This window comes from Haliotis cracherodii, unplaced genomic scaffold (genome assembly GCF_022045235.1).
Source record: "Haliotis cracherodii isolate W230 unplaced genomic scaffold, xgHalCrac1.p SCAF_8, whole genome shotgun sequence".
NCBI lineage: Eukaryota > Metazoa > Mollusca > Gastropoda > Lepetellida > Haliotidae > Haliotis > Haliotis cracherodii.
Window position 1 is genome coordinate 29,578,907 of NW_027266341.1, and position 27,721 is coordinate 29,606,627.

General features: G+C 40.9%; 1 protein-coding gene across 1 annotated transcript in view; it reads left to right on the forward strand.

The window, feature by feature from the left end:
- The window catches only part of LOC139450647 (lymphocyte antigen 75-like), a 111,176-nt gene that overhangs the window by 28,499 nt on the left and 54,956 nt on the right, over positions 1-27,721 (forward strand). The window contains exons 9-25 of the mRNA XM_071232442.1: positions 248-321; positions 1,709-1,840; positions 2,370-2,468; positions 3,729-3,887; positions 5,366-5,457; positions 6,773-6,929; positions 8,478-8,513; positions 9,211-9,384; positions 12,494-12,622; positions 13,410-13,523; positions 14,778-14,834; positions 16,253-16,384; positions 17,891-18,084; positions 20,750-20,891; positions 23,760-24,094; positions 24,984-25,125; positions 27,004-27,182. Coding sequence (XP_071088543.1) covers positions 248-321; positions 1,709-1,840; positions 2,370-2,468; positions 3,729-3,887; positions 5,366-5,457; positions 6,773-6,929; positions 8,478-8,513; positions 9,211-9,384; positions 12,494-12,622; positions 13,410-13,523; positions 14,778-14,834; positions 16,253-16,384; positions 17,891-18,084; positions 20,750-20,891; positions 23,760-24,094; positions 24,984-25,125; positions 27,004-27,182 — 2,347 coding nt within the window. The remainder of the gene's footprint in view (positions 1-247; positions 322-1,708; positions 1,841-2,369; positions 2,469-3,728; positions 3,888-5,365; positions 5,458-6,772; positions 6,930-8,477; positions 8,514-9,210; positions 9,385-12,493; positions 12,623-13,409; positions 13,524-14,777; positions 14,835-16,252; positions 16,385-17,890; positions 18,085-20,749; positions 20,892-23,759; positions 24,095-24,983; positions 25,126-27,003; positions 27,183-27,721) is intronic.

Consider the following 27,721-nt stretch of genomic DNA (forward strand, 5'->3'; position numbering starts at 1 on the left):
CTTGGGTTTTTATGATATTTAAAACACTCAGATGTGCTTAATCCTACAGATACAGACATAAATGTTTTCTGAAACAGAGATATTGCCTGTATTTGGGGTAATTGGTTATTATGATTCATATTGCACTTCATTAAGTTTCACATAGGCCTTGCTCATGATGTGGCCGCTGTCATATAGCTGGAATATTATAAGTGCTGTGTTAAACGACAAAACAAACAAACTGTATAATTGACCCTATTTTCCACAGCCAACAAACCAATCTGTTGATGACGAAAGCTCTCAGTGCTCTTCACATACATGATGCCTGGCTTGGATTCTCAGGTAACTGTCATTATTCCAAATGGACTTATCCCGAGCTACATTCTGTGCTTACAGAATTATTTGTGAAAGTCTTGTTGGTTGGTGTTAAAATAAATTAAGTTTCTTTGAGGCATGGATGGCACTGTGCCACAATACATTATGAAGAGTTATGTCCCCTAGACATGGCAGGATCAGCTTCTTGTGATGGGTTTGATTTCCAGCTTTGCCCCGATTATCATCCTTGATTTGTCAGCACTATTACTATACTTGTCCATTTTATCAAAGTAAAAGTCTACCACCTTTGGACTCCCACATTAAAGTGATGTAATAAAGCTGTGTTAAACCCAACTCACTCACTCACTCAGTATTATCCTCAGCCATGAAGCGGAGTGGGGGAGATTTGGGTTCCATCCGTCCATCCTTCCCGCCGTCCTACTTCAGTGGGAACACATTGTTGGGGGAACTGCTATGGATACAAGGGTGCTATTTTGCATACCTCAGTGAGAGATAAATATACTATTCAACATTTGCTAAGGACCAACATAGTCATCTAAAGTTAAAGGTGTAGTCCCAGTGTTCCCGTTTACTGGTCATTACCAGTTTGTTACCGGTACAATTAGGCAAGGACAGATTATTCATGTGACTCAGTCCCTGTCGACCGGCAAATAAAGTGCCTTGTTTGTAAAAGTAAAAGTAAATGTTTGTTGTTGAACAATACATCAACAATAATCAATAAAGTTTTTTTTTTTAACAAAGTCAGCTTGTCTGTTATCATCAGGGTTTACATCTTTTTTTAGTGCAAGGAATAACATATCGCTTTGCTTCAAGGTTAAATATCTATAGCGACTTAGTCTTGAACCAAAGTGAAATATTAAAATAAAAAAAGAAATTGTAACTTTGAGTGAATGCCATGTAGATCTAACTAATTTAAGTTACTTCAGAGATGATGTCATTGGATTTGTCAACCATGAATGTCCACTGCATTGAACCTGATGTTAAAAAAAATTAAATTAGGTAATTTTCATATGTTTAAAGTTGTTTAATGTTGTTTAAAGTTGAGACTGACAAAAATTTGGTTCTTTTGAAGAAAACAAAATACAATTATTTTAAAGAACTGTTTTCAGATATTTCTGCTGGTATCGGTACATAGCTAAGTGTGGATAAATAGTGGCAGTCTCTCATTGATGATTGGCCTTCCCTGCCTAAACTGACATTTGTTTCTGGTACAACATGATGGCAGTTTAGGCAGAGCCCACTGTCGTTGGATGAAACAAATTGTACTATGCATCAAATTTAGCAATGATAGTTTTTGCTCAGGTGACCTTTGAGGTTCTCTTTGAGTTTGTTATGTCTATTTTTGACTTGTTTTTGAGTTTCTTACAAGGCAATGCTTGTCTTGTGTCTCCAGATCGACTCCAGGACGGAAACTACACGTGGGAGGACGGCCTCTCTCTCAATATCTCCACCACCTACACCCACTGGTACAAATACTTCCCCAAACCAATCCCGGGACGAACTGACTGTGGATTTGTCGCAAATCGTAAGCATATTATTAGTCTTAGTGTTGATAAGTATTATGATAATGCATATTCATATTATTATGTTTCCCACGCTAACTATTATCATCCTGTTTCCTGTTCCACAAATCATTCATAGGCCTATAATATTGTGTTAGTTGGATTACAGAATCTTTATATATATATACAATATATATACAAGGATTTACAACTGGCAAAGTTTATGTTGAAGTTTTGGAGTTGCTTAGTGCTAAGATTGCTTTCTGGAATGTGTCCTTGTCAATGGACCAGTCTGTTTGCATTCTCATCTCCCTGGGGAGTATACAACATATTTTCATAACTATCGTATCCTCCCGGGTACCCATCACTGCTTGGTGATTCAATTTCTCCCAAAGTCACTTGCCTTTGTAGAAGACACCACAGGTTTAAGCATCTGTTTCAGTGAAACTGTGCGCTGTAAGCACCACATGCCAACACCAGGGAACATTTTTTTTAACTGTATTTGTTTTTTAAAAGGATTGATATTGCCATGATCGTGAGATATACTTTCAGATGGACAGGCAACATGGTCCAATGGCTACTGTTATGCCAGCAAGTCCTACCTGTGTGAAATGCCCATCTCACAGAAGTATGTCAACCATACAGAAACAGGTATGTAGATCACGATCCATAGAAAGGTCATAGGAAGTTAATAGGTGAGGTGAGGTGAGGTGAAATGGGGTTGAATGTCGCATCCAAGATTATTGCACTTAAATAGCGATGTGCATGTACTTGTGTGTGTTTGTGTGGCTGCTTGTACTAGTTTGGACAGATGCCGATTTATAGTGCTAGCTCACTGAGATACCATGCCGCAGTTTAACAGACACAGTATACTGATTCCGAGCCGACCAGTCCTTGTTTTAGCCCCTTAATGCCGAGCGCCAGACAGGGTAACAACAAGTACCATCTTTTAACTTCTTTTGGTATGATGCGGCCGGGGATCGAAACCCGGACCTTCTGCTCTCTGGGCGGACGCTCTACCACTAGACCACGGAGGCGAGGATCGAACCCCGGACCTTCCGCTCTCCGGGCAGACACTTTACCACTAGACAACGGATTGATTAGAAGGTCCAAATGACCTACTGATCTAACACAATTTTTCATAACTGAAAACAAACAATTTTATCGCCTATCTCAACCCTGAGATAGTTTTGATGCCTTAGAAGTAGTGTTTAGTACATAGTACTTGGAGAAAATGTTGAGGCTTGTGTTTTTACGTAAACATTATTAAATGCTGAAGTATTTGTGCTAATTTTGTTGAGTGTGAACAAGTTCTGATGAACTGAACATTGAAAAACAGCAAATGACTGATTTATCATCGTTTATGATTTCCCAAGTCTTGGTTCTCAGACCCACCCCCCAACCCCGCATCATCATAAGGTCCGCCACATGTTTCAATTTTATTTCCATTTCTTAAAAAAACAAAAAATATCCTGATATATTCCAAGTCCAACTCCAAATCAAATACTGCATTGCAGTATTTATTCATCATGGAATACATCTATGTAGGGAGGCTCCTTCCCAGGTTGATTGTACAAAACTGTGAAATTGGTTACACAACTGTTTATTTGGTTACATACTAGTTTGAAGAACCCCCCAAAAATGTTCAAAAGCCATTGCCTGAGAACAATTGCTTTATTTTTTAAGCCTAATATTAATTTCACACCCCTTTATCATTGTTGATGTAGCACAACATTGGATTTATGGAACCGGTTTATCAACCTCGTAACCCGAACTTAAAGTATAAGAGTTACGATCATCTTAGCACTAAGATCACCTTGTTAAAGGGGCCCTGGTCGAAGAGAGATGTTTGAAACACTTGACAGGAAGGCCTAAGTGAGCAGACATACATGTTGTTCCCCTGTGTTGCAGCCAACAACGTGACCTGCCCGTATAAGTGGGTGTTGTTCCGTCAGGACTGCTACTTCCTCGGGTCCAACCTCAACTGGACCATGGCACAGAATTTCTGTCAAATCAATGGTGGTTCCCTCACCACAATTCGGGACCCCATAGAGCAGTCTTTTCTCATAGGTAGGACAAATACAGAGAATCTCGTGAACCCTTAGGTGAGGTGAAATGGGGTTTAACGTTGCGTCCAAGATTATTGCACATATATAGCGACGTGCATGTACGTGTGTGTGTTTGTGTGGCTGCTTGTACTAGTCCGGACTGATGCCGATTTATAGTGCTAGCTCATTGAGATACCATGTCGCAGTTTAACATGAATACCCCACTCAGACACAGTATACTGACTCCGAGCCGACCAGTCCTTGCTTTAGCCCCGTAATGCCGAGAGCCAGACAGGGTCACAATAAGTACCATCTTTTAACGTCTTTTGGTATGACGCGGTCGGGGATCGAACCCCGGACCTTCCGCTCTCCGGGCGGATGCTCTACCACTACACCACGGAGGCGGTCTGTGAACCCTTAGAGCAGCCTTTTCTCATAGGTAGGACAAATACGGAGGATCTCGGAACGCCTTAGAGCAGTATTTTCTCACAAGTAGGACAAGTATAGTGGATCTCGGGACCCCTTAGAGCAGTCTTTTCTCATAGGTAGGACAAATACGGAGGATCTCGTGACCCCTTAGAGCGGTCTTTTCTCATAGGTAAGACAAATACGGAGGATCTCGTGAACCCTTAGAGCAGTCTTTTCACATAGGTAGGACAAATACGGAGGATCTCGGGAACCCCTTAGAGCAGTCTTTTCTCATAGGTAGGACAAATACAGAGAATCTCTTGAACACTTAGAGCAGCCTTTTCTCATAGGTAGGACAAATACGGAGGATCTCGGAACGCCTTAGAGCAGTCTTTTCTCACAGGTAGGACAAGTATAGAGGATCTCGGGACCCCTTAGAGCAGTCTTTTCTCATAGGTAGGACAAATACGGAGGATCTCGTGAACCCTTAGAGCAGCCTTTTCTCATAGGTAGGACAATTATAGAGGATCTCTTGAACCCTTAGAGCAGTCTTTTCTCACAAGTAGGACAAGTATAGAGGATCTCGGGACACCCTAGAGCAGTCTCTCCTCATAGGCAGGACAAATACACAGAATCTCAGGGGTTTACATATGAAAGATCGTCAAACCCGTGAAGATCCGGGGTAGAGTAGATCTTCAGTAACCAATGCTTGCCGTAAAAGGCCACTATGCTTGTCGTAAGAGGTGACTAACGGGATGGGGTGGTCAGGCTAGCTGACATGGTTGATGCATGTCATCATATCACAATTGCGTGGATCGGTGCTCATGATGTCAATCACAGGATTGTCTGGTCCAGGCTCGATTATTTACAGACCGCCATCATATAGCTGGAATATTGCTGAGTGTGGCATTAAACAACAAATCAAACCAAAACAAACCAAAATCAAAGATCGTCATGATTCTGATAACTTCCTTGGTGATCTGTACAAGATTTCCTCTTTCTATGATTATGCCTTTGCCGTAGACCCTTAAGGGCCCCTATCAAACCAAGCTCTTGTTGTTGACACTCATTATGTGCATATGGATATTCCAGAAAAAATGCTACAACAGGGTAATGCATGGATAGGACTAAAACGGGATCGACAGACCACCAACCATGACTTCATCTGGGTGGACAATACACCGGTAAGCTGGTTTTACCATGGCGAGCCTGGGTGGACAATACACTGTTAAGCTAGTTTTACCATGGCGAGCCTGGGTGGACAATACACTGGTAAGCTGGTTTTACCATGGCGAGCCTGGGTGGACAATACACCGGTAAGCTGGTTTTAGCATGGCGAGCCTGGGTGGACAATACACCGGTAAGCTGGTTTTACCATGGCGAGCCTGGGTGGACAATACACCGGTAAGCTGGTTTTAGCATGGCGAGCCTGGGTGGACAATACACCGGTAAGCTGGTTTTACCATGGCGAGCCTGGGTGGACAATACACCGGTAAGCTGGTTTTACCATGGCGAGCCTGGAAATAGAGAAGATGTTTACAGAGTTACTTGGTCCATTTGGCAAACATGATGTGAAAAATGTTGTCAGAGGGGATTGGACATTAATTTGACATTTTCTTGGAATTAAAAAATGCAAACAGATAAGCTTGCAATAAATTTAGATAAAGTAAAGAAAATATATTTAATGATGTTTGATTAAAAATATGCTCATGCTGAACAGTTCAGGTTGATGTATACTATGCATGACATGCGTCTATACAGAGCAAGTTATTAACAGTTTGTGTCTGCAGAAACCTGTTCCAAAGTCTGCAAATCAAAGGCATCTTCCCGGGGCAAGAGAGTTAAGTGACTTTAAAAGTCCAGCTTCCACCCTTGCCGAACTAGGCTGGAATTCCTGGGCTCAATCGTAGCGCCACCAGTGGTTATTACGAGTTATGTCCTTTCTAAGCCTCTCCTAAGGACCAATCAGATTCCACCTCTCGTATCACTTGCATTTGCTTCAAACAAAATAGTGGGGCCGAGTCAGGACGATCTGATCGATAATCAAGATTTATGCTGTGATAAAAGGGGTCTTACATCTTGAAGTGCATCAAATCACGTGAGCACCTTGATTAAAAACATGAAAAGATTTGGAAAATATCTGTTGGCAACGAGTTGGCGGTTCACGTGCTCTGCAAATCTTGCAATCGACCGAAATCTGCACGAAAGTTTACAAACTGGATTTCGATTTCGTTACGCGATTTTGATTGGACAATGCATAGACTTGTTAGTCCAGCCAAAACGTAACTCCATAATACCAGCCTAGTTCAGCAAGGGTGGAAACTGGACTTTTATAGTCAGTTAACTCTCTTGTCTCGGGAAGATAATCACAGGCTGAGACACATTGAATTTATTGGCTACCTCTCATTGAATTGAATATTCATCCAGTCAATCTTTATAGCAAGAAAACAACACCAACCAACAGATGTGTTTTCCCTAATAGCTGAGGTTTGCTTCCAGCTGACATTCAACAACTTCGCTCCGGGAGAGCCCAACTCTCACGACCAGGTGGGCCAGGAGTGTGTCGACGCCCAGTACATCCGAGCCTCCTTCCCCGGCAGCTGGCGAGACAACTGGTGCAAACAACAACACAACTTCATCTGCCGGAGCCCTGCAAGTGAGTCACTTTGTTAGAGGTCATCATTGAGCACTACCTTAAGGCTTCCAGACCTTAAGTACCATGTGACTGAAATATATTTATTTTCACCTGTTACCAACCTTGACCAATTAGTAAGGTCATCCATCCCATAATTCAGAACCTTCCATGTATGCTGGAATCATCTCTGCAATTAGGTTGGTCTATCATTCGTCACCATTCGCCCTTTCCGTAACCTGCAAGACTTGTCCCCTTATCGATGTATGTTATGTGCGAAAATACGACAAACCAATCAGAATGCGCATATGATTTCAAGTTCTTCGTCAAAGAATCCCTCAGAAACAATATTTTATTCTACATATGTCTTGCATCTAAAAATATACTCAAGACACAGTTAAATGTGTTCAATCATATTGTATAATGCTGCATGTCCAGATGTGCTTTAAATTGCATCTGAAATATATATAATATATGGGGAAATATATGTGAACAATGTGAATGAGTTGGTAATTGTTTTAGGTATGCCCACTTGCGCTAAGACGGAACCCGGTCGCAAAAATGGTTGGTCTATATGTAGTCAGAAATGATTGGATTTACCAATCAGCTCATTGGCTGGAACCATGCCATGCTGTGTATCTAATGAGTGGAGGTCTTGATGGTTGTGCAGTGTTACGTTCCTAACCCATGCCAAGGTTCTGCATTGCCCATGGCCTATCAGCACCATACCTGTCTGTTGTAGGTTTCAGTGACTGAGTACGCTGCATTTCTAATTGTTAAGAATGAGGTTAATTACAAGTCTGGGTGAAGTTGAGTGAGTGGGGAATAATTCCAATGCTAAAAGGATTGAACAGAATTTTCACTTAGAAACAAAGCATGGAATGTTCACTTAAATAGAAACAAAGCATGAAATGTTCACTTAAATAGAAACAAAGCATGGAATGTTCACTCAAATAGAAACAAAGCATGGAATGTTCACTTAAATAGAAATAAAGCATGGAATGTTCACTTAAATAGAAACAAAGCATGGAATGTTCACTTAAATAGAGACAAACCATGGAATGTTCACTTAAATAGAAACAATGCATGGAATGTTCACTTAAATAGAAACAAAGAGCAGCATTTTCACTTAGAAACAAGAATGGAATATTTAAGTCTTTGAAAGTCAAGTGAAACACAATAGAATATTCACTAAGTAGAAATTAAAAATAGAATATTCACCTTAGTAGATCTTGACTAAGTAGAAATTAAAAAAAGAATATTCACCTTAGTAGATCTTGACTAAGTAGAAATTATAAAAAGAATATTCACCTAAGTAGAAAAAGAAATTGGAATAAGTAAGTAGGCATGAAGAATAGAACATTCACTTTCGTAGAGTTCAGAAAATGGAATGTACTCTAGATGATTCACAGCAGGAACTGCTACCTTAACTTAAAGGTTGATGTTCATGATTGACATTCATGATTTGATGTTCATGATTGACATTCATGATTTGATGTTCATGATTGACATTCATGATTTGATGTTCATGATTGACATTCATGATTGACATTCATGATTGTTCTCTTTCAGTGGGTGCCACAGCAAGTCCAGCCGCAGCAAACACAGGTAACTGTGGCCCACTTTGAGCAAATATTGTATTTTAAAGATTGATCTTTATCACAACAATTCCTCCTCCAAAACCACCATATTTGTCAAGGTATAAACAGACAATAAATGAAATTGTCCTGATTTAAAGCATGGTGCTGTGTTTGGAGCATTATCATACCTCAATGTCAGAATGATGAGACTGGTCCACGTGGTCTTGATACTATATATCCGGCTTTGGGGTGAATTAAGTTTTTCAGTGGGAAAATAAATCCCTTATACCCGGCCAATAACAAGACAGGCTGCACGTGGATTTCTGAGAGCAGTATTACCCAAATGTCCTGCTTCAAAGTAACATGTCACAGTAGTTGCATAACTCAAAATAGCAATGTGCTTTTTATTAATTCATGATAAGCGAGAAATTCTGCCTTTTGCATTTTTCACTCTAGTTGAGTTCATGTATGTATGTGATGCATACTTTCTATCAGTAAATAAAGATTTGTAAAGAAATGCCAATAGAAGAAAAGAAAACAAATGTGTATTTGTACGCAAGCAAATCAAAATTAATTGGGTAATATCATGTTGTTTGTATGTTGAATACGCAGCTTATCTGGAACCCTGAAGCTGGTCTGGACTAGAATGTGTACAGGTCGGTGTGGTACAGCTGAAATAATGCTGAATGCAGTGTTATATTTCAGCAGAGACAGTTATGTTTCAGTGCCCTGGTCCTACCGATGTGGACCCAACTGGATCATCAGTGGCATGGACAGCTCCTGTTACCAGGTGATAGTCGGGGCTACCAAGAACTGGGTGGACGCCAGGGCCGACTGCCTCAGACGGGGGTCTGACCTGGTCAGCATAGATGGGCCAAAGGAACAAACCTTTCTGCAAGGTAAACCCTGCTTCAGGTGTAAGTCATGGGGATTCCAGGGTAGAACAGGTCCTCAGACCTCAATGCAAGTTTTCTATGGGAGTCCAGAGAAAACAGGTCCTCAGACCTCAATGCAAGTTGTCTATGGGAGTCCAGAGAAAACAGGTCCTCAGACCTCAATGCATGTTATGTATGAGGACACCTGGGTAGAACAGGTCCTCTGACCTCAATACAAGTTTCATATAGAGATTCCAGGGTAGAACAGGTCCTCAGACCTCAATGCAAGTTTCATATAGAGATTCCAGGGTAGAACAGGTCCTTAGACCTCAATGCATGTTCTCTATGAGGACACCAGAGTAGAACAGATCCTCAGACCTCAATGCATGTTATCTATGAGGACACCAGGATAGAACAGGTCCTCAGACCTCAATACACGTTTCCTATGGAGATTCCAGGGTAGAACAGGTCCTCAGACCTCAATGCATGTTATCTATGAGGATACCAGGGTAGAACAGGTCCTCAGACCTCAATGCATGTTCTCTATGAGGATTCTAGGGGAACAGCTCTAAATGCTTGTCTCCCAAGAATAATAGGTAAAAAGCAACCCATACTTGTCCCTTGTGGATAGTCAAGGGTTCAGCAGTCCCCAATGACCACAACTCCTTTGTTTGAAAATAAACTACCCAATCTATTTATTAAACATCACTTGACGATGGTCATTCTTCTTTTTATTCTGTATGAGGGCTATCTTTGTTCATAATAGGCCCATCACTATTGACATATAATAAACTCTTCAAAAAAAAGAAACGCAAAGCCAGATTTGTGTGGGGCAGGAAAATACAGTTATCATCCAAAACTGGCTCCCACAGGAGATATCGCTTGGATGAGATCAAGCGATATCTACACTGTAGATATCGCTGCAATGAAATTACATCACAATGCTTTGCAGACCATTGTGACATCACTGGTTACCATGACGTCACAATCAAATGACATCACTAATGGCTCTGCTACTGAAGCTGTTTGCAGTACTTTTTACACTGAAGACACTGCTAATTACTGTCTACAAATTGAAAAAGTTGAAAGAATGATGTTGGATGATAAATAAAATCTCACCCTCGTGTCTTTTGATATCAAATATATCAACACTCGTTGATAAAAGTGGCAAAAATCCTCGGCAAGCCTCGGATTTTTCCACTTTTATCAACTCATGTTGATATATTTGATATCAAAAGACACTCGGGTGAGATTCTCTATATGTACGAGGAAGTTGGCCGTACAAGAAGTGGAGCCAAACACTTGTGGAGAGAACACTTGGTGATTGTAGTCATCTCAGTTATCGGTACATAGGAAAAGTCCAAGGTGAAGGTCAGCTACCATCAATAACGCGTATGTCCCTCATTGGAATCAATAGCAGCCTGACATCTCCTGCTCATGGAAGAGATGAGTATGCGAATCACATCCTGGGGAATAGTAGCCCACTCGGCCTGCAACACAAAAGCCAACTGCTGCAACGTCTGGGGATGGTGTTGACGTCTGCGTAGCCTTCCATCAAATTAATCCCACAGGGTCCCTTTCGGGTTCCAGTCCGGGTATCTGGAGGGGCAGGGGAGAACATCAACGTTCAAGCTCTTGTGATCCATGCTGTATGCGGTAGAGCGTTGTCCTGCTGGAATACACCGCTGCCATTGGCTGCAATTGGGAGGACGTGTGGTAGGAAAATGTACCGTTAAGCCATAAGATTGCCCTGGATATGGACCAAACCTGTCCTACCATGATGAGAGATATCCGCCCACATCATAATGCTACCCCCACCAAACCTGTCCACTTCCTGTATGCAGTTTCTGGCATTACATTCTCTCAGAGATCGGTAGACCTGTGCTCTTCCATCCCCTCGACGGAGGAGAAACCTTGATTCAACGCTGAACCAGACATCTCTCCAACGTGTTGACGACAACAATACAGTCGTTGTCAACTCAATATGACGTGTCGAACAGGACATCTTGCTCGTAGATCTGCTGCTCTTGAACGGTTTCATATGGTCTGGTCAGAGATTCTGCGCAGTCGGGGTATTTGGGATGTGCTTGAGGTGACTGGTCGTTCTTTCATGTAGGTGGCGCAGTCTGATGTAGCGATCTTGGGCAGGGGTGGTTACTCTTGGTCGTCCCGACCATGGCCGATCACGTGTTGTCCCATGCTGTTGAAACTGATCCCATAGCCTTGTGATGGTGCTGGGCGCTACATTTAAAACCCATACATGTTTCCCGACTAATGGTTTACATGTCCTTGTTGTGATCATTTTGATCCAGGAAATTTATGATTTACACTAGAACACATTAAACTGCTTCATTTTGCACCTCTTGGCCCACTGATTTTGCTTTTATGGCCAAAAATATCTGTATTGCGTTTCCTTTTATGAAGAGTATATTTAGGTTTTGATAAATATGTTCAGGTTGGTCCTATGTGAATTGTATACTTGCACCAATCTTCTGCTCTCACAATGCAAGAGACAACTAAGCGTGTAGTCTGGCTGACGATTACAACGATTATAGGTCAATCTCATTAAAATCAGACCTTAGTTTTCGCTACCGCTAAACAAACGACCTTTCATCCGACCAATCAGAGCATTGCTTACCAGATTATGAAAGTGACGGTCGGAATGTGATTTCTTATCATGCAACTTCGAAAACTTTATTCCGAACGATAGTTACGGGTTTAACGACTGAATCCATACAATCTAGCCTATCTATTAGACATTCCAGAATGTTCTTTTATTTGGGTTTCAAATTTGTAATCAAGAATTTGTCAAAATATGTTTCGAAGCGTAGTCGCCAATTTGAAATTAGTGCCGTAAAGCACTAGAAAGCTGCCTTCTGATTGGTCATTCCATTGGTCGGTCAAAGTTCGCGCAAGGTCGGTCTGACGTGACCCGTAATGGGATGTCCTCAGATCTTTGTTTAGCGGTAGGGAGAACTAAGATCTGATTTTAATGAGATTGATTATAGGTTGTACTGCTGTGACATAAAACAACAATTGTTTCTCTCACTCACTGAATATTTTAAGTTCCCCTTACCTGACAGGGTAATCCCATCCTACAGTTACCATGGTTACGTCATGTTTGTTTTTGCAGCCGTCTTGTCCTCTGGTGAGTATGCCGCTGTCCAAGAGTGGTTCTGGATCGGTGCCAATGACAAGAACAGAGAGGGGGGGTGGGAGTGGAGCAACCAGGCGCCGTTCAGATATGTCAACTGGTACCCAGGTATGCATCACGGATGTCATTCTTCATCCTCACACTTGAAGACAGAAACCCAGGGTTTATCTTGGATTCCAAACTGAGTCTCCATGAAAGGCAGATTGGGAAAACCGTTATTTTGTTCAAAATTCGGATCATGTAAAAAGCTCTTGTTTTCCGAAATTCAGAAGTATTTAACATTGAATTTTAGCATTGCATTCAATGCAATAATGTTAAACTAAGTATTAAATCCTCTTCTTTGATACTGGTCCTGTTATCAGTGAAATACAAGTCACAACCCTGAAACCATCACATTAGTAATATAACAGCATGAATTGGGAAATGTTTGACTCTTATTTGGGAACTTTTATTGATATTTGGTGCAGACTTCAGGTTGAATATCAGCCCCAGAAGCATTTCGAGATGCTATAAGTCTCCCTAGATCACCAGGTCATCAGGCTCGCTGACTTGGTTGTTGCATGTCATTGTATCCCAATTGCTCATGATGTCAGTGGCTAGCCTGGTCCCGATGCAATTATTTACAGACCACCTCATGTAGCTGGAATATGGTTGAGTGCGGTGTTAAACAACAGAGAAATGTAGGCCATGAATGAAGTATGACCTGTACAGGTGAAGAAAGAAATTTTATGATTTGATTCAAGTTGCACCACTGGGGTCACAACTGAGAGCCTGCTGCTGTTAGAAACGTTCATGAATTGTGTTAATTTGTTTTTCACATTGTATTCACATTGCTTCATCAATTTCTATTTTGTTTTTGCTGTTGTTGATTATTGGTATCTTGAATGATCTGCAGGTGAGCCCAACTCAATGGGAGAGGAGGACTGCTCTCAGATGGTCCCTAACTGGAGCTACCAGTGGAATGACAAGAAGTGCTCAGCACTCAACAACTATATCTGTGAGAAATCAGGTAGGCCAACTCCATTGATGGTTTAGGACTGGATAGTTTCAATACTCTCTCATTGTAATTTTAGGTGAGAGTTTCACATTCTTCCAGTAGGGCAGGACATGCTCAACATTTTAGCAAAAACTGGGTGTCATCACTGATTTTCAGTGATCCATTCACGTAATTTTCATTTCCATTATGCATTTTATAACAAATTAATCTCTTTCGGTAGGTACCGGGTATTTTCTGTCGTTGGTCACAATGGTGGGCAAAGCAGTTCATTGCAGCAGCATCTCCTGTGAGATGTCACTTGATTTCACCCAAGCGATATCCATTGTGGAAGCCTGTTTGAATGATAATGGTTATTCTTTACTGCTAGAATTAAATAGATTTGAGTAAATAGATAAAATGATAATTTGTGGATGAATTGGATCAATCTTGCTAAGACTGATCTGACCGAGCTGAGTCCTTCCTTTGTTATGTACCTCAGTGCATATTACAGACATATAGTGGAGTCTCTTACGCTGGACTCTCTGATCTCTGTCAACACCAGACCAAAATTACAGTCTAAAATTTATTACGTTAATTAATCGTCAAGTAAAATCTGTCTAATTGAGATTTTCTTCGCTCTAAATACTTCACCCAAATTGTAGGATAGTTGACAATTTACCTTGTGACTGACCCTCTGTAGCCCAGGTCAATGTTTCCCACACCCAGTAAGCAGTTCTCATCAATGGGTTGTCATGTATTATTGGATGTTGTTAATATACCAGTGTACTAAGAAATGTAGTGACTATTACATTCCTTATATTTGTTATTCAATGCTACTGGTGACATTTATTTTAAAACATGATTTAAGAAGAATAGGTTATGAGTATTATCAAATTAGCTTTCTTTCATTTAGTTCAAATTACTGATACTGGATACTGAATTGATATTTAATCATTTTAAATAAATATTGTCTTTGAATTTGAGTGTTTGGAAATGTTTGACTCTAATTTGTGATTTTTGATTGATATTTGCTGCAGAATTGATGTTGAATATCAGAACCAGAAGCAGTTCCAGATATTTAAGTCTCCCTAAATTATCGATACCTGATACGGAATTGATATTAGCTAATTTTTAAAATAAATATTGTCTTTCATTTTGAGTGTCCTTATGACAGCAAGGGACACAATTCCTGCTAACATTTCAGAAGTCTGGATTAAATGTTCAATCCCACACAAGTCTGGTTGTCATGTTGTGCATGTTTCTGATACGGTGTATCTTCTGTTGCAGCGTCACCAGAATCTACCATATCTGCACCTGTAACTCAGACCACTCCAGTGGGGAAAGGTGATGCTCTTATTCTAACCAAGCCTTCTGTAATAGTCCAACAATCATAGAGGGAGCACCAAACCTGTGATTCACACATTGCACACATGGGAATCAAACCGAGCCCGTTCAGCATGACAACAAACGCTTTGATCACTAGGATACCCACAGACCCATTTGTTAATGATTTGACTGCTACAGAAATAACATTGTTGCAAAGTGTTTTTCTTAAATGAAAATAAGGACTCACAGCTTTTAATAAAAAATTATCTGGTTTTGTAGCTGTAGCTGAAGTAATAGCTAATCTTGATACAAAATGCCAGCCTCCAAAAAATTCAATGGTAGGTCACTACAACAACGATGTACAACAGTGCATTCATTCTTGCAAATTTAGAAACATTGTGGAAATTAAGTTACTTGTTAAATATTTGTTGATACTTTTGTGGACAGTGTTTATGCAAAATACATTTGAATAATACTTTGTTTGTTTGTTGTTTAACACCACACTCAGCAATATTCCAGCTATATGACAGCGGTCTGTAATTAATCGTGTCTGCACCAGACAATCCAGTGATTGACATCATAAGCATTGATTCACGCAATTGGGATACGATGACATGCATCAACCAAGTTAGTGAACCTGACCACACCACCCCGTTAATCGCCTCTTACAACAAGCATATAGTTCCCTTTTACGGCAAGCATGGGTTGCTGAAGACCTATACTACCCCGGATCTTCACGGGTCTTGAATAATACTGACAGCATCTGTTATCATCTGTCATCTCATATTCAGGTGAACTACATTGATGTGGCACTATTAGTCTATATACTTGTTGAGCGTAACTATTATTCTTTACTTGTGAAAGCAGTGAGGTTCCTTTTCTGCTGGGCAGTGGGGTAGCCACCAGTGGCTATTCCGGGTTCTGTCCCATCTATGTCCCTCCTTTTGACCAATCAGATTCCACCTCTCATTACACTTCATTTGCTTCAAACAAAATGGCGGCGCCCAGTCAAGACAATCTGATCAATAATCAAAATCTCTATTGTGATAAAACAGGTCTTTCTTCGAGTAGTGCACCTTTATTAAAAGTATGAAAAGATTTGGGAAATATCTGTTGATGGCAAGTTCGTGGTACACCTGCTTTTCAAATCCTGTAATCAACCGAAATCTGCACGGCAGTTCTGTACTAGATGTCAATTTTGTCTGTGATTTTAATAGGACTATGCATAGACTTGTTAGTCCAGCCAAAATATAACTCCATAATTCCAGCCTAGTTCGGCAAGGGTTAAATCTGGACTTTCATAGTCAGTTAACTCCCTTGCCTTGTGAAGATGGGGTACAATGGGAGAAACCCATTTCTGTGATTGATATTGCAGGAATATTGCTAAAAAGTGGCATAAACCATACTCACTCACCCACTCCTTCTCGCTTCTCCAGATCTTTGCCGGGCTGAGCCTATGATCTCGGGAAACTACAGTCTTCCTGCTGGGCAGGGGGCGCTTCAGGTCCAGTCAGCCAGAGACCCCAACCATGGACCAGAGGCATCAAGACTCATCCCAGGAAACACAGGTACAAGGACGAGTGTGTGTGTACAAGGCTGCTTTTGGCTAGCCCAAGACTAAATTATGTTGAGGACAAGTAACAATCCAATACTGGTAGCCCTTATTGACCATTAGCATTTGATTGCTAGGATTCTGCACCATGACTCCACGTTTCATGTTTGCTACAAATTCAAACAGAATGTAAACATGGTAAACATTTTTGTCTTGTTCATTCAGGACGAACTGTAAACTCTGAAGACTAGTGAAAAAAAGTGTTCACTAGTCCCCTGATCTACTCTTTTAATAAGGAATTTCAACAGCTGCAAGGTCTGCAACCAGTGAAACGTGATAAACCATGATGGATGTACCTATGTGTATGTATGAAGTAGGTGGGTGAGTGAGTGAGCGGGCTTTGAGCCTTATTCTGGCCACTAGGATGGGTTGACATAGGAATTGGTTTCACACATTGTCCCCATGTGGAGAACAAAGTGTGATAAGCACTTGCTTTAACCACTAGACTATCCCACCACACTTATCTGTGAATCAAGTTAAAAAATTGTACTGTACATCATTCTTTATATTTGTCTTTAATAATGTTTTCAACATTACAATAAAAAAGTCCCCATTGGGATTCTGGGTTAGAATTGGCTCCCAGTAAATGGGTCCCCAGTAAATGGGTCCCTGCACTGGATATAAATATTAGTGGTAGTGGTATGGTCATTTGGTAATTGACATATTAGAAACACTTTGCAACACAGCAGTCCATGAGATTCCAAATCAAATCGGTCCTAAGCAGCCTATGCTTGTCATAATAAGAGGCAACTTAGTTAATCAGGTGGTAAGGCTTGTTGACTTGGTTGATCGTGTGTAATCATACCCTGACGGCATGGGATGTTGCTCATGATATCAATCACTGGATTGTCTGTCCAGACTTGGTGACTCACAGACCACTGTTATGTAGCTGGAATATTGCTAACTGTAACAAACAAATTTTGCAACAGGAATATGTTTAGTAACGTACATGCAATGCTAAAGCTCTTCACGAAGGCCAAAGGTATTCCTGAAGTATGTGTTCAATTTAATTTAGAAAACATGTTTTTTTGCCTTTGATCTTGCCACCAACAGTTTTAGAATGTCCTTTGAATGTTATGACTATTTTCCTTTCCCAATAGATGGTCAGCAGCCATCACTGCTCAAGGTCTGAATGTCATTTAAATGTTATAACATGTTCCCCTCCCAGGTAGATGGTCAGCATCCATGTCTGCTCTAGGTCAGAATGTCCTTCATATGTTGTGACATACATTCCCCTCCCAGGTAGGTGGTCAGCATCCATGTCTGCTCTCGGTCAGAATTACCTTAAAATGTTACGACCTATTTCCCCTCCCAGGTAGGTGGTCAGCATCCATGTCTGCTCTCGGTCAGAATGACCTTCAAATGTTACGACCTATTTCCCCTCCCAGGTAGGTGGTCAGCATCAATGTCTGCTCTAGGTCAGAATGTCCTTCAAATGTTATAACATACGTTTCCCTCCCAGGTGGATGGTCAGCAACCATGTCTGCTCAAGGTCAGTGGATCTCCGCCACCTTCTACAACATCATCATCACCCGAGGGCTTCAGATAGCTGGACGCAGCGACATCGGCGAGTGGGTCACCAAGTTCAAGCTCCTGTATCAGTATGACTACTTCAGCCCCTGGTACACATACCAAGACCCACCAGGAGTCGATAAGGTACTTACTTTAAGCAACAACACCGCCACCGTGGTCTACTGGTCAGCCCGGAGAGTGGAAGGTCACTGGTTTCGATCCACCGATATTTGTTACCCTGTTTCGCATAAAGCTATAAGGGGATAAAAAAAAGACTGGTTGGCTCAGAGTCAGTCTATTGTGTCTAAGTGAGTATCAATGTTAAACTTGGGGGCACAGGTGGCCCAGTCGTTTAAGGCGACGGGATTCGCTGTCCTTGGGCACCCAAGAAACATATGATTGTGGGTTCGAATCCCTGGTCACCCCAATTATGTTTCAAGGTTTGTCAGAACCATGCCCGTGACCGAGGGTTTCACCGAAGTGGTAAACGTCTGAGACCTGCATCACCTCAGGCTTTCCTCCCACATTAGCTGGCATGCCATGATATGACTGGAATACTGTTTAAAGCAGTGTTAAACCTAACTCTTCACTCACTCAAGTTAAACTCTGGCATGGTGTCTCAGGGAGTTAGCACTATGAAACGAGCATAACTCCCACTGTTACAAGCAGCAACACACACACAAGCATGCACATCGCTCTATAAGTGCAGTAATCTTGAATCACTATCACCTCATTTCACCTTTAAGTTCACGTTGTAAGCTTGGCAATCTGATGATGGCTGACAATCAGTGTGACCACTGCATCAACAAGTGTTAAAGCTAATGATAGATCATTCTTGTTTGAAAATAAACTGTCTCATGGCCATTGACGGTCATTTACATGCTTGCTACGATAGCCACAGCTGAATTTCTATTGATGATTCAAACAGACAAACATTTTGCATACATTTTAAATTTGTATGTGTGTAGGATGCAATATTGATTTTGAAACAATGACTATCCATGTTTGTGTAAGACCATCCATGTTTGTGTAAGACCGTCCATGTGTTTGTATATGATTATCCATGTTTGTGTAAGACCATCCATGTTTGTGTAAGACTATCAATGTTTGTGTAAGACCATCCATGTTTGTGTAAGACCGTCCATGTGTTTGTATATGATTATCCATGTTTGTGTAAGACTATCCATGTTTGTGTAAGACCATCCATGTTTGTTTAAGACCATCCATGTTTGTGTAAGACCATCCATGTGTTTGTATATGATTATCCATATTTGTGTAAGACCATCCATGTTTGTGTAAGACCGTCCATGTGTTTGTATATGATTATCCATGTTTGTGTAAGACTGTCCATGTTTGTGTAAGACCATCCATGTTTGTGTAAGACCGTCCATGTGTTTGTATATGATTATCCATGTTTGTGTAAGACTATCCATGTTTGTGTAAAACCGTCCATGTGTTTGTATATGATTATCCATGTTTTTATAAGACTATCCATGGTTGTGTAAGACCATCCATGTTTGTGTAAGACCGTCCATGTGTTTGTATATGATTATCCATGTTTGTGTAAGACCATCCATGTTTGTGTAAGACCGTCCATGTGTTTGTATATGATTATCCATGTTTGTGTAAGACTATCCATGTTTTTGTAAGACCATCCATGTTTGTGTAAGACCGTCCATGTGTTTGTATATGATTATCCATGTTTGTGTAAGACTATCCATGTTTGTGTAAGACCATCCATGTTTGTGTAAGACCGTCCATGTGTTTGTATATGATTATCCATGTTTGTGTAAGACCATCCATGTTTGTGTGAGACTATCCATGTTTGTGTAAGACCATCCATGTTTGTGTATGACTGTCCATGTGTTTGTATATGATTATCCATGTTTTTGTAAGACTATCCATGTTTGTGTAAGACCGTCCATGTTTGTGTAAGACTATCCCTGTTTTTGTATATGATTATCCATGTTTGTGTAAGACTGTCCATGTGTTTGTATATAATTATCCATGTTTGTGTAAGACTATCCATGTTTTTGTAAGACTGTCCATGTTTGTGTAAGACTGTCCATGTTTGTGTAAGACTATCCCTGTTTTTGTATATGATTATCCATGTTTGTGTAAGACTGTCCATGTTTGTGTAAGACTATCCATGTTTTTGTAAGACCATCCATGTTTGTGTAAGACTATCCATGTTTTTGTAAGACCATCCATGTTTGTGTAAGACTATCCATGTTTTTGTAAGACCATCCATGTTTGTGTAAGACTATCCATGTTTTTGTAAGACCGTCCATGTTTGTGTAAGACTGTCCATGTTTGTGTAAGACTATCCATGTTTGTGTAAGACCATCCATGTTTGTGTAAGACTGTCCATGTTTGTGTAAGACTGTCCATGTTTGTGTAAGACTATCCATGTTTGTGTAAGACCATCCATGTTTGTGTAAGACCATCCATGTTTGTGTAAGACTGTCCATGTTTGTGTAAGACTGTCCATGTTTGTGTAAGACCATCCATGTTTGTGTAAGACTATCCATGTTTTTGTAAGACCGTCCATGTTTGTGTAAGACTGTCCATGTTTGTGTAAGACTATCCATGTTTGTGTAAGACCATCCATGTTTGTGTAAGACTGTCCATGTTTGTGTAAGACTGTCCATGTTTGTGTAAGACTATCCATGTTTGTGTAAGACCATCCATGTTTGTGTAAGACCATCCATGTTTGTGTAAGACTGTCCATGTTTGTGTAAGACTGTCCATGTTTGTGTAAGACTATCCATGTTTTTGTAAGAACATCCATTTGTTTACGACACTGCAGGTGTTCACAGGCTGCATGGACAGCACCACAACGGTGGAGATGTTCCTCAACTTCCCCATAGAAGCGAAGTCCATCAAACTGATGCCCACAGCATGGAACAAGGGAATATCTCTCAAATGGGAAATTCTCGGATGTATTGAAGGTACGGTAAACTACGTTTATAACGAACATACTTATAACAAACTGAAGGTTATAACAAACTGTTTTTTCTCCCTGTCCATTTGCTGTATATATGCTGTATAAGTGCTTTTAAAGAACTACGGTTATTTTTAACTAACGTTAGGTATTCCAGGACAGAATAAATAGTCAGGACATCCTGCTTGTGTTCATGTGGGGATTTCAGGACAGAAAAAATAGTCAGGACATCCTGCTTGTGTTTATGTGGGGATTCCAGGACAGAATAAATAGTCAGAACATCCTCCTTGTGTTCATGTGAGGATTCCAGGACAGAAAAAATAGTCAGGACACCCTGCTTGTGTTCATGTGGGGATTCCAGGACAGAATAAATAGTCAGGACATCCTGCTTGTGTTTATGTGAGGATTCCAGGACAGAATAAATAGTCATGACATCCTGCTTGTGTTTATGTGGGGATTTCAGGACAGAAAAAATAGTCAGGACATCCTGCTTGTGTTTATGTGGGGATTCCAGGACAGAATAAATAGTCAGGACATCCTGCTTGTGTTTATGTGGGGATTCCACGACAGAATAAATAGTCAGGACATCCTGCTTGTGTTCATGTGAGGATACCAGGACAGAATAAATAGTCAGGACATCCTCCTTGTGTTCATGTGAGGATTCCAGGACAGAATAAATAGTCAGGACATCCTGCTTGTGTTTATGTGAGGATTCCAGGACAGAATAAATAGTCAGGACATCCTCCTTGTGTTCATGTGAGGATTGCAGGACAGAATAAATAGTCAGGACATCCTGCTTGTGTTTATGTGAGGATTGCAGGACAGAATAGATAGTCAGGACATCCTGCTTGTGTTTATGTGAGGATTCCAGGACAGAATAAATAGTCAGGACATCCTGCTTGTGTTCATGTGAGGATTCCAGGACAGAATAAATAGTCAGGACATCCTGCTTGTGTTTATGTGGGGATTCCAGGACAGAATAAATAGTCAAGACATCCTGCTTGTGTTCATGTGAGGATTCCAGGACAGAATAAATAGTCAGGACATCCTGCTTGTGTTTATGTGAGGATTCCAGGACAGAATAAATAGTCAGGGGATCCTGCTTGTGTTCATGTGGGGATTCCAGGACAGAATAAATAGTCAGGGGATCCTGCTTGTGTTCATGTGAGGATTCCAGGACAGAATAAATAGTCAGGACATCCTGCTTGTGTTCATGTGAGGATTCCAGGACAGAATAAATAGTCAGGGGATCCTGCTTGTGTTTATGTGAGGATTCCAGGAGAGAATAAATAGTCAGGACATCCTCCTTGTGTTCATGTGAGGATTCCAGGACAGAATAAATAGTCAGGACATCCTGCTTGTGTTTATGTGGGAATTCCAGGACAGAATAAATAGTCAGGACATCCTGCTTGTGTTTATGTGGGGATTCCAGGACAGAATAAATAGTCAGGACATCCTGCTTGTGTTCATGAGAGGATTCCAGGACAGAATAAATAGTCAGGACATCCTGCTTGTGTTTATGTGGGGATTCCAGGACAGAATAAATAGTCAGGACATCCTGCTTGTGTTTATGTGAGGATTCCAGGACAGAATAAATAGTCAGAACATCCTGCTTGTGTTCATGTGAGGATTCCAGGACAGAATAAATAGTCAGGACATCCTGCTTGTGTTTATGTGAGGATTCCAGGACAGAATAAATAGTCAGGACATCCTGCTTGTGTTCATGTGAGGATTCCAGGACAGAATAAATAGTCAGGACATCCTGCTTGTGTTCATGTGAGGATTCCAGGACAGAATAAATAGTCAGGACATCCTGCTTGTGTTTATGTGGGGATTCCAGGACAGAATAAATAGTCAGGACATCCTGCTTGTGTTTATGTGAGGATTCCAGGACAGAATAAATAGTCAGGACATCCTGCTTGTGTTCATGTGAGGATTCCAGGACAGAATAAATAGTCAGGACATCCTGCTTGTGTTCATGTGAGGATTGCAGGACAGAATAAATAGTCAGGACATCCTGCTTGTGTTCATGTGAGGATTCCAGGACAGAATAAATAGTCAGGACATCCTGCTTGTGTTCATGTGAGGATTCCAGGACAGAATAAATAGTCAGGACATCCTGCTTGTGTTCATGTGAGGATTCCAGGACAGAATAAATAGTCAGGACATCCTGCTTGTGTTCATGTGAGGATTCCAGGACAGAATAAATAGTCAGGACATCCTGCTTGTGTTCATGTGAGGATTCCAGGACAGAATAAATAGTCAGGACATCCTCCTTGTGTTCATGTGGGGATTCCAGGATGGAATAAATAGTCAGGACATCCTCCTTGTGTTCATGTGGGGATTCCAGGATGGAATAAATAGTCAGGACAACCTGCTTGTGTTCATGTGGGGATTCCAGGACAGAATAAATAGTCAGGACATCCTGCTTGTGTTCATGTGAGGATTCCAGGACAGAATAAATAGTCAGGACATCCTGCTTGTGTTTATGTGGGGATTCCAGGACAGAATAAATAGTCAGGACATCCTGCTTGTGTTCATGTGAGGATTCCAATACGGAATAAATCCTCAGGACATCTTGCTTGTGTGTATGTGGGGACCTGGGCAAAATAAGTTCCCCTGCTCATGTGGGGAGTCTGGGGCGGAAAGGGACCTAAGTACTGATATATGTCCAAGACCTTGATGTTTGTGACCTGTGTTTGTGTGTCATCATTCCCCAAACTTCATGGAAATGTTTACTCATTCCATCAGCCGTTGGTTTGCTTCGTTCAGAATTGATTATTTAGAGGGTGCAGTAATAGTGATGTATTGATGATTTCTGATTGCAAATTCACTTGCTCAGTCACAATATCCAGATTATTTCCACTAATTTCAGAGGATTGTTTTGCGGAGTATGGAGTGAGTGGGCCACTGTTTGTCCAAGATGGCGGCTTCACCGCCTCCAGTGTCCTTGACGCTATACACAGTCCACACGATTGTCGTCTGCATGCTAACGGAGTACATTATTACCCATCCTGCTGGAAGCCGACATCAGCTGACGCAGGAAACTGGCTGGAGATTGACCTTGGATCTGTAAAGGTCATACGAGGGGTCACCACGGAAGGCAATCCCCGTGCCCTGGAGTGGGTCACCAAGTACAAGGTGATCTACCGAATTGAAGATGGGACGAACCGATTCTTCACCTATCAGGAACCATATGGAACAGATTATGTAAGACTGAAATATCATGTTTATTTAGACATGCAACTATAGAAATATATCAAACAGCTGTATTCAGTCCCATTCTAAGGTCATGATGACCCAAGTGGTGTTCCTGGATTAAAATAGGTTCCCAGCAACCTATACTTGTCAAGAGAGAGGTCTTGATGGATTGGGTGTCAGGCACAGTGACTTGGCATGTCGTCTTACCCCAGCATCCCAGGTTGTTGCTCATACGATAAATCACTAGATTGTCTGATCCAGACTTGATAAGGTACTTGCTGCCGTCATAAAGCTGGAATTTTGCTGATAGCAATGTGGATCCAATGGTATTTGCTGAGCATGCAGTCATCCCTGCACTGACAAAACCATTCAGTGTTAGAAATATTACTAGGGGCAGTCGGGAAGCCTAGTGGTTAAATCATTCACTCGTCATGCCAAAGACCCGGGTTCGTTTCCCGACATGGGTACAATGTGTGAATCCCATTTCTGGTGTCCCCCGCAGTGATATTGCTGGAATATTGCTAAAAGCAGCGTAAAACCTTACTCACTCACTTACTATAAATATAACTGACCTGTGAAGATCCGGGGTAGAATAGATCTTAAGCAACCCATGCTTACTGTAAAAGGCGACTTTGCTTGTCATAAGAAGCGACTAACAATCAGGTGGTCAGACTCGTCATCATATCCCAATTGTGTGGATCGATGCTCATGATGTCAATCAATGGATTATCTGGTCCAGAATAAATTATTTACAGACTGCCGTCATATAACGATGACGATAGAGGCGATAAACAACAAACAAACAAATATTACCAATGTTGCCTCACGTACATTCGTGTTGGGCTTGTGCATAATCACTGTTATCGACACTCTCTACACACTGTGTGTTTGGTTGCAGATATTTACAGGGAATACCATCAACAATGTGTCTGTGACGAACTTCATGAAGTCTCACTTCCAAGCCCAACATGTGCGCATCAGCATCATCGACTTCCATACTGCAATAGCCCTCAGGGTCGACCTCTTTGTCTGCCCAATCAGTAAGTTCCCAAAGAGCTTCCCCAATGTTATAATTCATAATGGATTTTCACACTTAGCCTGGATTCATTAATTGTTTTTAAAATTGATACTTTCATTCCCAAAATTCCTGGGGTAGTAGGGACCAAAATAAGATACAACAAAAATCTAATTTTATTGTAAAATACATTATTAATGGAATGAGCCTCATGTTATTTTTTCTTGTGTATAATACACAGCCTTGTTTTATGAGTTCATTTTTTCATGGAAACATGCTGTCCTGTAACTAAACAAATCTCTTCAGGTCTTTATTGGAGAGAGCAGGAGAAAACTATTAAAAGCAATATGTTATTTTAACAGTACATTTGTGCTTCTACTGTTACTAGACTATTATTTCTGTTTCATAATTTAAATAATAATTTATATGGCCAAAAAATGATAGGTAAATCGTTAAAAAATGTAATCTGATTGGCTTGGCCTTGTAAGGAAATTGCAATATAAAACGATTAGTTTCACATGGTCATGAGGAATGTTGTCAAAATTAGAATATGGGAGACAATAAAGGCCCTTTAAGAACTCTAAAGATACATAAAAACTATATTAAAAAGATACAAAATTAGGATGAAACTTAATATACAAGTTGATTCAAGATAACTACAACTCCTGCAAAAACTCACTTTGGTCCAAGATTTTCATATTACTATGATAGAAAACTTTTTCTTTAAAACCTAAAAAGCTTTTTTGACACATTTTTGACACACCATTGTTGGATGTTATCATAAGTAAAAAACATGCATGTGTTAAGAAGAAAACAGTTTCATTCTTATTCCGTTGAACACATCTGACACCGTATAAAGCCGTCTATCAAGTGACCACCCCATAAAAGCATTCAATATCGATGCTAATTTATATACCTCCTCTATAAACCGAATTGGAATGAAGCACATCACCAGTGCATACACAATCCCTACATTTTTAATAAGAACGTTTTTGTCTTCAGCAGAAAAAAATTACATCGTATACCTTTTTATAACGCTTTGAACACCTGGACACTTTTTATAACCAGACAGTGTAATTACATGATTATTTGCGTACTTCAGTACAGTTGACATGGTATTTCTGGTGTTACGTGCTCACAGTAATGTCTTTGTGTTGGGGAAAAAAACCATCAAAACTCTTCAAACCAGTGTATAAGGTGACCCCCCTTGAAAGCCCCCTAACTTTAGGTAAAAAAAACCTCGCCTTATACACGGCCATACGGTAACTTTCTTTGCAATTTCAGAAAGTGTTTCTTGTTTATGATTTTATCTATATCAGCCTGAGAGTTTGTAATTCACCAAGTATTCAGGTCTAAGAATAAAATTAATAAGCGATTTATATTGCGCTATATTATCATTACCCCTGTTAATGTATATCAGTGTGCTCTCAAGTTCTGTGCTCATCTCCCTGAGAAGTATACAACCCAAGCTGCCCGTGAGGTGCTAGAAGGTTAACAGTCACATAACCGTGTCATTCTACCAGGTACCCAATCACTGCTGGGTGCTCAGAAGCAACTGTGATTTGAGCCTTAAGATTATCCTAACACCTATTCCTTAACATAGACAACCATAGTGCTAAGATTAGCCTCTTGTACTCTGGAATCTCATGGGGGCAGTTGGGTAGCCTAGTGGTTAAAGAGTTCGCTCGTCACGCCGAAAACCCGGGTTCAATTTTCGACATGGGTACAATGTGTGAAGCCTATTTGTGATGTCCCCCACCATGATATTTCTGGAATATTGCTAAAAGACGGCGTAAAACCTCACTCACTCACTCACTCACACTCTCACTCACTCACTCACTCACTCACTCACTCACTCACTCACTGGAATCTCAACAGTAAGTGGAGAAACACTGTGTTTCAGCATGTAGGGAGATTCCTCTCATCAGTGGACCACAGAAGATCGATGACAGTCAGATAACGGCTTCGTCTTCCCTCAACTCAGAACATGGTCCTCCGCGGTCCCGCCTCAACCAGCCAGCCCAGGGCGACTACATCGGGGCGTGGGAGGCCGAGTACAATGACAAGAACCAGTATATACAGGTTTGTCTGTGCGTCCATGGAGAATGATGGATATAGACTAGGGGCACAGAGAGACAAGTTGTCCAAGGGAGTGCAGTTCCTGATTGTGGATTTACTCTGTGATGTAACTGAAATACTGATTAAAACTGCATGAAACCAAAATCCCTTACTGTCAAGGAATTTGTAGTGCATACTGGTTTGTATGGGAGTCCATAGAGAATGATGGCAACTCGAGACACCTGACTCGCCATCAACCAGATTGTAAGTTGACTCCTACAACAATAAGCTACTGTGGTTCGATCCCTGCCTGCATCATTACAAAAGATGTTATCAAAATGGTATTTGTTGCTACCCTGCCTGGGGCTCAGCATTGAGGGGATAAAACAGGGACTGGTCAGCTCAGAGTATACTGTGTCTAAGAGGAGTATCCAGATTTAGCTTCGGCATGGCATCTCAGAGGGCTATCACAATAAAACCAGCATAAACCCCGACAATTACAAGCAGCCACATAAACATTAATTCACATGCGCACACATACACATATATATAAACGTGCATAC